The sequence below is a fragment of the Myotis brandtii genome, unplaced genomic scaffold (assembly GCF_000412655.1).
Source record: "Myotis brandtii unplaced genomic scaffold, ASM41265v1 scaffold141, whole genome shotgun sequence".
NCBI lineage: Eukaryota > Metazoa > Chordata > Mammalia > Chiroptera > Vespertilionidae > Myotis > Myotis brandtii.
The window spans coordinates 707,820-719,003 of record NW_005355037.1 but is presented as its reverse complement, the minus strand read 5'-3'; the positions used below and the strand labels follow the sequence as shown (position 1 = coordinate 719,003).

At 37.9% G+C, this 11,184-nt stretch overlaps 1 protein-coding gene across 1 annotated transcript in view; it reads right to left on the bottom strand.

Moving 5' to 3' along the window:
* TSPAN19 (tetraspanin 19) overlaps positions 1-11,184 on the bottom strand; it is a 24,914-nt gene that overhangs the window by 3,326 nt on the left and 10,404 nt on the right. The window contains exons 4-8 of the mRNA XM_005860852.2: positions 9,777-9,901; positions 8,266-8,340; positions 4,944-5,054; positions 2,869-3,012; positions 1,608-1,691 (exon numbers count right to left, since the gene is read on the bottom strand). Coding sequence (XP_005860914.1) covers positions 1,608-1,691; positions 2,869-3,012; positions 4,944-5,054; positions 8,266-8,340; positions 9,777-9,901 — 539 coding nt within the window. The remainder of the gene's footprint in view (positions 1-1,607; positions 1,692-2,868; positions 3,013-4,943; positions 5,055-8,265; positions 8,341-9,776; positions 9,902-11,184) is intronic.

Here is an 11,184-nt window from a genome sequence, read left to right as displayed (position 1 = left end):
AAAAAAACTATAAAATACTACAGCATATTATATGTACCCTTCACCCAATTTCTTAGGTGTTAATAATTTAAACATAACCATTATACAACTAACAAAATTTGGAATATATTTTTCTTATAATCTCTTTAATGTTACTTAATCCATTTACTTTGTTTTTGTTAATCTTCACCCAAGGATATTTTTCCATTGAATTTTAGAGAGAGTGAAGGGAAAGGGAGAGACACATTGATTGGTTGCCTCCTGCACATGCTTTGATAGGGACTGGGGATCAAGCCAGCAACTGAGGTACATGCCCTTGACTGGAATCGAACCTGGGACCCTTCAGTCCACGGGCTAATGCTCTATCCACTGAGCAAAACAGGCTGCAGCTTAATTCATTTACTTTTAATCTATATGTGTCTTTATATTTAAAGTGGGTTTTGTTTTTGATTCACCCTCATAATCTGTCTTTTAATTGGTGCATTTATGCCACTGACTTTCAGAGTGCTTACTGATAGAGTTACTGCCATATCTGGCAGCTCTTGGGGCTTGCAGGGCCGGAGTGCTTGCGGCCGGGGACCGGATCAGGTCCCGGGCAGCAGGCAGGCGGCTTCTGTTGTTGCCCACAAGGGCCTGGATGGCGGCTGGTTCTGGTGGCTTGCACTGTCCTGCCCTGCCTGCAGTATGCAAATTAGCCACCATCTTTGTTGGTGGTTAATTTGCATATCTCACTGATTAGCCAATGGGAGGTGTAGCGAAGGTACGGTCAATTACCATGTTTGGCTATTATTAGATAGGATTCCAATGTTATAGTCTGCACTGTAATAATCTGTCCACTTATAGTTTTCTTGAATCCATAGCCTTTACTTGCTCTTATCAATTGTCACTGAGACTGGAAAATGAAGTCTTGCTTCTGAATCTCAGCTCTGTAGCTGGCACCCTTAGGGTCATGAAATATGTCTATGTTGCTTCCACAACATAGATGTATCTCTAACATCTAGTACAGTATCTGAATGACAGCAGATATTCACCACCCTCCAAATTTTCTGAATGAATGAATGAGTCTATGAGTGAATAGATTTATTAATGTCAAACATCTGCCCAAATTTCAGAAGTTTGCCAACTTGCCAACATGGTGCTCTGGCTGCTGAGATAGGAATTATTATTTTTTAAATATCACAAAGCAGTGAAATTATAGGATACCGGCCAGTATGATCCCTTATTAACAATCCCCACTGACTTAGCTGATTTAGGGATATCACCTCCAGCTGGACCAATCCCTCTCTTGGTGTTAACAGTCTCAAGATCCTGGCTCCTATTCAGGGGTTCTCAACCTGTGGGTCGCGACCCCTTTGGTGGTCAAACGACCCTTTCACAGGGGTCCATCCTTCATATCAGATATTTACATTACGATTCATAACAGTAGCAACATTACAGTTATGAAGTAGCAACGAAAATAATTTTATGGTTGGGTCACAACATGAGGAATTGTATTTAAAGGGCCAGAAGGTTGAGAACCACTGTTAGATTAACTTGTTTGATTAGGTCTCCAGCTGTTTGTTCCATAGATTATTCTGTATTATTTATACTTAATATTTTTATATTTAAACACAGGAACAAAACCTTACCTCTGAAACCAAAAGTCCAAAGTTAATTCCAATTAATGATAAAGCATTAGCTTGATACCATGTGTTGATTTTATTTTCACAACCCTAAGGGAAAAAAAGTCACTTAAGTTAACTTGGAGATTGACATAGTTTTATACATAATTCCATTACCAATAAGAAGAGACATAGACATTAGACATTTAATAAAGTCTGAAAAACAAGTCAGTGTCTAACTGGAGACAATGTTTTAATCCAGGGAGCTTCATGTGATGACAGGACACCTTGCTTGCTACTTTTAAAGTTACTAAGATGTTGTCATGCAACTGAAATCAGAAATTTATTGTTTTAGAGGGATTTAACTGCAGACAATTTTAACTTAATAGGGTATATAACTAGCACCTAAAATGATTAGTACCCAAATAGCAGAAGCTTCAAAAGAAATCCTCTAGCCCAGCCGGGTGTGGCTCAGTGGTTGAGCATCAGCCCGGGAGTCAAAAGGTCACCTGTTCGATTCCCGGGGTGGGCATATGCCCAGGTTGTGGGCTCTATCCCCAGTGTGGGGCTCGCAGGAGGCAGCCAATCAATTATTCTCTCTCATCATTGATGTTTCTATCACTCTCTCCCTCTCCCTTCATCTCTGAAATCAATAAAAATATATTTAAAATTTTTTTAAAATCCTCTATTTATTTATGAATAAATTATATAATTAAAAGATACATCTTAAAATTAGAATGGCATTAGTAAATAAACTATACAAAGTATTAGAAGTTCTTGGGATGGAAATCTCTAGTTCATCAATATTCCATACCTGTAAATAGTCATTGCTCCAGGTGAACCTGTACTCTCAATTCTGCCAAATTTACTTGAAAAGCACTTTTGTCATTGCTGGGATTTCCTCCCTTCAGTTTCTGCCAATCTCCATACTCTTTAATACTGGTATGGCAGCTCTCCGACCAATAGTGAGAGTTGCCAATAGTGTCCCCTTCCTCTGCAAGGATTTGGGAAGGAAGGTTGAGGAGAAAGGTTGATGGCATCCCAAGTTCTAGTAGCACTTAGATCACATACGATACTCCCAGAAAGTTTACTTATTTATTATATACCTGAGATAGTACTGCAATCACCTAAATATGAGTTCAATTTAGGGAAGTCACTGAAGAACCTACCGACCAGAAATAACATTGTCTTTATATAAAAATTGGCTCAGAATTATAAGTTGACTTGCAAAATAAAATTTTTAAAAAGTCGCTGTAAAATATTTTCAGCGGCTTTGACTTATCTTTACCTCTAAGTAAGTTGCATTCAGTGGCTCATCACAAAACCACTTTCTTAATGTAGAATTCGTGCAAGAACATGGAACCTGTTCTGAATTTTCTTTATTCTCATTCGTTATCCAATCTGTGTAATTGTGTTGGCCACAACACTGCAACTAGGAAAAAGATTTTTATGAACTTTACCATAAAATATTCAAAATGCAGTTAATTATATAATGCTCATGCACATTAAAGTGTTTTCATGATAAATTTATTCTCCGTTAAAATGTAGTGAATTAAGTAAATAAGTACACGTTTGTTTAATCTATTATATTGTTGCTGCTATTGTTGATGTCAACAAGAGGTAAAGATCTCTACTTGATAAGTGGACTATGTTTGGCTGAAATTGTTACGTCTGAATTTATTTATAGGAGCCCAGAATGAAAGGTATGCTTGATTTACCATATCTACAACCATGTTTCGGGCCAGAACATAGAAGAAAGAATCCTCTTCTTAACTATAGCAATTATCTTTCTATATATTTATCCCCATGCTGCCATATATGTTTAGTATACATAAAGAGGGTTAATCTACTTTCTTTAGGATTAATGTGAGATGTTAATTTTCAATTTTGTATTGTGTGAAAAACTGCAACAAAGAACCAAAAAGTTGATAAGGAAGATAGTCAAACATCTAATAAATGTCTCATTTCCTATCCTATTGAGTTAGTTAGGAGGATGTGAAAAAAGTCAGTTTATATATTTGACACCTAGAAAATAAGAGAAGGTTAAAGCAAATATTTCATTGTTTTTCTAAACTTGTTCTTGAAAGTTATAGCATTAGTATTGTCTATGTCATAATATGTACCAACAATTTTGACAAGAACTTGGGAATGTTGAATGACTATAATAGTGCTTTAGAGCTTGGATATTAAAAGTTAGTTAAATCAATCAAACCTACATATAAGATATCAATTATATTCATGGTTAGGAACTTTAAGCTGGATTCTCGTTAATGATAGTAATGTCATACATAGACTTGTTTTCCCGTTTATCAGTTTATGACCATACAAAAAAAAAGGTTGTAATGCAATCTGGAAATGGAATACCTCTACAATTCACATACATCAGAAAAAAAACATATGCAGAATAAAACATTTATAATTGCATTTCAATTCTCCTAAAATGGACTTTGTTTAGTAAAGGTACCAAAAATAATGAACTATTTCTATGTGAGGCATCTAAAGTGGCAGTTAAGAATACAAAATCTAGTGCTAGATTGTCTGGGACTGGATGCTGGCTCTGCCACTTATTAACTGGGTGACGCTGGCTTGGTTACTGAATCTCTCTGGCCTCCACCTATAAAATGAGAATGATAGTTTGACCTCATTGGTTGGGAGGATAAAGTGAGTTAATACATGCAAAGCACTTACAAAAGGAACTGGTACTATGTAAATGTTCCAGGTGCTGATCTCTTCCTGTACATTATTTGGCTGACCATACCAATTCCCTTCACTGCCCAGAAATAGCTGAACTGTTCAATAATAACCGTAACAACATTAGCTAATAAATATTAGCTGCCTGCTATGTTCCAGATCTAAGGCTTTCTAAATAGTCTCTATATTATTCCATTTATTCCTGCCAACTAGAAGTAGAAGTTATTCTGCCCATTTTACTAATATGAAACGTGAAGTTAAGAAAATTACTTGTTCTGGATCACAAAGCTACTGTGTGGCAATCCAAACATGCAGGCTCAAATGGGAGCCATCATGCTACTCTGCTGCCAGCTCGGACTGTGCTCACACTTACCGCCCAAGGGTGCAGGAGGACTGATGACCCTACTTGGCAAAGACCACCAACACTTTCCCAGGGAAACCAGGTTAAAATGCACATCACTTAACCCAGAAAAGGAGCTGTAAGTTACAAAAGGAAGAGACAACTAAGATCTGTAAGTGGAGACAACGCGATTATACCCTATTTGTTTTGGAAGAAATAAAAGAATGTCTCCTTTCTCTGTCCCTGTCCTCTACCCTTCCCTTTATTCCTCTCTGTCCTACAATGATCACCTCTGACATCTAATTTTTAGTTTTATGCTAATTTTGTCTTACTGTTTTTTGTAAAGCATTCAGAATAGTCCACTTAAGTATGTCTTCAGGCACATCTTTAGATCCATACTGAGAAATGACTAAATCAATTTCATCATGCCATACTTGGTGAACCTGTTGAAAATTGGATAAAAAGTGAAATTTTGATGGGAACTTTCCTTATGTATCTTCATAAAAGGGTATTCAAAGTTACCTTTTGTTTTTTGCTTATGTCTAAAAGCTTTTTTCTTCCTTATACCTATTTTTAACAATCTCAGTGAGTACTGATGTATTTGGTTTTACTTAAGCATTCAAAAGTTCATGACTTTCATAACTAATCTCTAATTTGGTCCTCAAAAATGCCAAAACTTAGAAAGAACAGATACTATTCCCATTTTATGAACAAGAAGACAGATACTTAGAGAATTTCATTATTTGCTTTGTTTACATTAATAAGGAAGAGGAGCTGAGACGTCTATATATGTTTTGTTTAAATTCCAGTCTAGTGACATTTCCTTATATTTTGCTGTCTTTGAATAATCAAAATTAAATAACTGGTGAGAATACTATATAATAAAGAGGTAATTTGCAAGTTAACCGACAAGCCCTCACACAAGATGGCCACCCCCATGTGGTCACAAGATGGTCGCCACAGATGGCTGGCAGGGGAGGGCAGTTGGGGGTGACCAGGCCGGCGGGGGGGGGGGCAGCTAGGGGTGATCAGACCTGCAGGGGAGAGCAGTTAGGGGTTCCCAGGCCTGCTGGGGAGGGCAGTTGCGGGAGAACGGGCCGGTAGGCAAGGGCAGTTGGGGGCAACCAGGCCTACAGGGGAGGGCAGTTGGAGGCGACTGGGTCAGCAGGGGAGGGCAGTTGGGGGCAATTGGGCTGGCAGGGGAGTGGTTAGGGGGTGATCAGGCTGGCAGGCAGAAGCAGTTAGGGGCAATCAGGCAGGCAGGCAGGTGAGTGGTTGGGAGCCAGGAGTCCCGGATTGTGAGAGAGATGTCTGCCTGCCAATTTAGGCCCGATCCCTATGGGATCCCTATGGGATCAGGCCTAAACTGGCAGTCAGACATCCCCTGAGGGGTCTCAGATTAGAGAGGATGCAGGCTGGGCTGAGGGACACACCCCCCCCCATGCATGAATTTCATGCACTGGGCCTCTAGTACTATAATAATTAAAACATCTGTACAAGTTAAACACTTATGCAGTTACTTATATATCTATGCTTTAATATATGTAAGAAGATTAGAATAACATAAAATGTTACTTAGAGCTATATGTTATCTAACTTATTCTCTAAGTTAATTTTTATTGAGAATAGAAAATGATGTTTTCCATTCTATAGTGTTGCCAGGAGAGGACAGATTCATGTTCTCATTTACCCTCTAAGCACTATTTGGGAGATCCAAAGTACTTATGAATCACACCTTTGTACATAAGAGTAAAGTGAATTTCCTAAATAATCTGTGTGACTACTATATGAAAAAATTCCCTCACACATATTTAATTTGACATATATACTGTGAAGCCCTAGTGCATCTCCAACACTGAATTAGGCATTGTGAATAGCATAAGAGATTTAGAGGCTCCTAAAAGCTTAATTGACTTTGAATGTAGAAGACAAATCAATGTAAACAAAGCTATTCTTCTCTGGGATGAGTTAATAGGGGTTCTAGTCCCGGCTGTCATTTGGCCACAATATATTTAAGCAAGTATTTCTCCTCTCAGAGCCTCAGTTTCCTGTACTAGAAAGTAGGACTAACAGTGAACCTCTACGAGGATCAATAATATAATGCCTAGAACATGCTTATCACAGTCTCTGGCTCATGGCTTATTATTAAACTAGAGGTCTGGTGCACAAAATTCGTGTACAGGTAGGGTCCCTAGGCCTGGCTGGCAATCAGGGCAGATCAGGGCCTTCCGGCTCCAGCCAGGACCTCCCTTCATTTCTCACCACCCCCTGGCGGTCAGCTCATGTCATAGTGAGCAATTGAACTCCCGGTCTCCCAGTGGAACTCCCAAGGGGACACTGCATATTAGCCTTTTATATATATAGATGATTTTTAATATTCTTAAAGTAGATAGAGAAAAGTATGTAAATAATACTTAAGTAAATATTGATGACAGTGATACACTATATTTATGTGTTAAGGTTTCTTAAGTATTATATTCAGGTTTTATCACTAGTTCTATCACTAGTTAGAAGCTATGGGTTGGAAACTGGTGCTTTTTCACCAAAGCAGCTTTACAGAACTTACCTGCTGTACACACACACACACACACACACACACACACACATTTTGGATATAGAGAGAAGAAATTTTAGCTACAAATGCCAGGCCATTAACAACAGGTTCCTGAGTGGTTAGATACCCAGGATAGATGCTAAGTATAAGATAGCTAATAAAGGTGGAGGGCAGTGGTATTCTAAAGGAAGATTTTGTTGGGTTTGGCCATTACTAGTACATAGGTGCCTACATATAGAGATAATTTGAATGCCAGGAAGCAAGGAATTAACCAAGAGCTCATTTAAAATTAATGAAGGGAAGGAAGAGGGCTCTTGAGTAGCTACTCTATGACAGGAACTTTGAAAATTGTCAGTTTCTCTGTAAGGTAAATAGGCATTAACCAGAGGATACAGATGAAAACTAAGCTTCAGGCTATTAAATATCTAGTCATATGCAAATCTGTATGACTTCAAGTCCATGCTCTTTTTTACTATAGGACAATTCCCCTAATATAAAGACAGCCCCAACTACCCTGAAACCGACATTTCTTGAAGGATTGAAAGTAACCTTAGGCTGTAATAGGTAGGTTTTATTATGAAAAGTTTCTTCATGCAATTTATTATGTGTTATTTTGAACTTACCTAATTAATTTAACTATCTTACTCATGGCCATACCAGTGCAAAATACATGAATTATTCAGTCTATCTTTTTTTTCCAATCTACTTAATGATATTATTACATTTTAAATGAATAAAAGTTGAAAATATTTCTTTATAGAAGAGAATATAGTAAAGTGATTGGGTCAGCAGTGGTAGCCAGGGCGGGCTGGGGGGCCAATTTTGGATTTCCCACACTCAGCATCTTCTCCTCTACCTCCACATTCTTTATTATTTGTACATTCTCAGTCTTCTGCAAACAGAGTAAAAGACAAGTTCCCAAACCCACCCTTCCTATCTGCACCTGGCCCCTTCCTGTATAGAATTCTAGTAGTTTCATTGACTCTTTTTACCCTCAGAGACATTTACCTTTAGCTTTTAATATAGGCTTATAGGTCTCAAAAATCTAACATATTCAATTTTCTTTAGATTTCAAAAAAAAAAGGCTGATCTTTCCATACCTCCTCTTTCTTTGTGAAGATGAGTGCTGAAAGTACAACCTGAACACCAAAGGCCCACATTAACAGTACTGCATACTAAAACAGAAGAAAAATAGAGATGACAACTATGCTTTTAATATATTTTTAGATGCTACAATGATGGGAAAGTGTACACCATATGAAATAGTCTTAAAATATACATAGGTATTGCTGGCAGTTCCTGTTCTCATATACAATATCAAAATTATTCAAACAAAACAGCAACAAATATATATATCAATGAACATTTGGATAGGAGTAAGAAAGAAGGAAGTGATAGAACCCTCACAGGTTACGTGGTCTAAGGCGATGTTGTTGACACTGTCTTCATTCAGATCTAAAACTGTCACAGAAGGAAATTCAATTAGTCAATTCCTTTGACCAGTGTATACTGAAAATCAGTGTCTAGAGCAGCGGTTCTCAACCTGTGGGTTGCGACCCCTTTGGGGGTCGAACGACCCTTTCACAGGGGTCACCTAAGACCATCGGAAAACACATATATAATTACATATTGTTTTTGTGATTAATCACTATGTTTTAATTATGTTCAATTTGTAACAATGAAAATACATCCTGCATATCAGATATTTACATTATGATTCATAACAGTAGCAAAATTACAATTATGAAGTAGCAACGAAAATAATTTTATGGTTGGGGGTCACCACAACATGAGGAGCTGTATTAAAGGGTCACAGCAATAGGAAGGTTGAGAACCACTGGTCTAGAGTGACCACCCAGACCTTTAGTGCTACAGGAAAGGTAAGTATTTCTGCATTCTTCCCAGCAAGACACAATGACTGTAGTTAAATTTCTTATTTATCTTCTTGACAGGAGAGTGCCTGTGAATTAAAATTAATTAGATTTAAAAGAAATGTTAAACACTATAGTCCATCTAAGTGTGTTAGTTGTGATCTATAGCTACCACATGTATGGTAAATAGCTCATGTTTGGTTTATAATTTATATTTTCATGTTATGTCTTGGGAGAGAGAATACTAGCCAGAGGCTAGAGTTTGCTCTTCTCAGCAGTTACATTTCTCTTTGTTAAATAATTAATTTTGATCTCAGTTATAAGTCAATTTCCTACATGGCATGCGCACAAGGAGAAAATGTGCTGACTACAGGATATGTTTCCTTTTGAATGCTAAGCTACAATGCTTGTTGACTTTAATATAGTTTATACTGATATTAATCTTTACATTCCAATGTTAGTTAATTGTAGGTCACTTTAAAAAACAGATCCCTATTGACTTTGTACTAAAAATTAATTATCTAAAGGCACAAAAATTGAGGTATAGATTTGATCCATAGAAAACTCTCCCCTCAAATTCTACCTAGAACCCTTTCTTGGAAGGGGTGGATTTATTTGCCTTATGCCCAAGAGCACACTGTACTGCAATGTTGTGATAACATAAATCATTCAGTTCAACTGTGTGACCTGGAGTTTCAAATCAAAAATACACTTTCAGGCTATTGAAATGAAATACATACCAGAACTAGGAGCCATCTGATTTCATATTGAATTCCCAAATAACCCAAGAGAAAAAGAAGAACAATAGCCGATCCAGTTCCAATTAAAATTCCAAAAATATATACCATCAGGTGATTACTTTCATCTGTGGAAATAATAAAATAATTTATTGTTAAGTAATATTTGTTTTCTATTTAGTAATAAATTCAGCAACCCATATTTTCTCTAAGCAGCTTGCGCCAAATTACTAGGATTCCTTCTCACTCTTTTTAAAACTTCTTTCTAGACCCTCTTACTTGTAGAAACAACTTTTCTTCTTTTAATGGCATGATAGAGAATTTCTTCAGTTTCTGAAGAAATCTTTACCTTTGCCTTATCTTAATTATCTTCCATAAAAATAAGCATTTTTTCCCTAATGAATGGAGTTGTTAGGGGTAAAATAGGCAGGTTTAGGGAGTTTTAGGAATTAGGGGGTCCATGGGGGAGAACCACAGGGCTGCAAAGCTGGGAGCTGCCAGAAGGCATACATTCACAGAATAAGGGTGCTGGGATCTGCCAGAAGGGATACCTTTACAGAAAAAAGGGAGAGGAAGCCACTCATTTACAGAATAAAGAGGAAGGCCACAGGGAATAGAAAAACAAAAGGGAGAAAAAGAACAGAACCCCACTGTGGGGTTTGAGCTCTGAAGCTGCTATAGTGACCAATCAGAGGGGATATCAGGACACAAAGAACTGCAGCCTTTATAAACCTTAAGAAAGAGGGACTTGAGGGTCTCTCCCCCTCCCCACGTGGTTGTTTCCCAATAAATTTCCACCTTTTCCTATACCACCTTTTGTCTGTGGCTTCATTATTTGAATCCACCTGGATAAGAACCCAGGAAATCCCCTTCGCATCCCTCCCAGAGGAAAAACCACGTGTTCCAGTTTAATTTCCATGTTTCACTAAGATGAACTTTTCTACAACTAATGCACATTTGAATATGCACTTATTTATTTATTCATAAAAAAATTTAAGTACCTAAGTTATGTACAAAAGCTACCCTGAGTTTATTGCTAATATGGCCCTATTAAAGCTATATTTTATTCTCTCCACGTCTAGATTGAGCTTTCTGTACTAGAGGAATATCCTATATAATAAAAGCCTAATATGCTAAGTGTCCAGTTGTCTGGTCGGCCATTCAACCAATAAAAGAGTAATATGCTAATGATATGCTAAGGCTGCTCAACCGCTCACTATGACGTGCACTGACCACCAGGGGGTAGATGCTCCAACTGGTAGATCAGCTTGCTGCTGGGGTGTGGCTGATTGGGACTGAGCTAGATGGGCTGGACACGCCCAGGGTCCTCCCATGGTCCCTCCCCAGTTGTCCAACCTCCCGCGTTCCTCCCCAGCCCCAATTGTAAACTGGTGGGGTCCCTCGGCCTGGT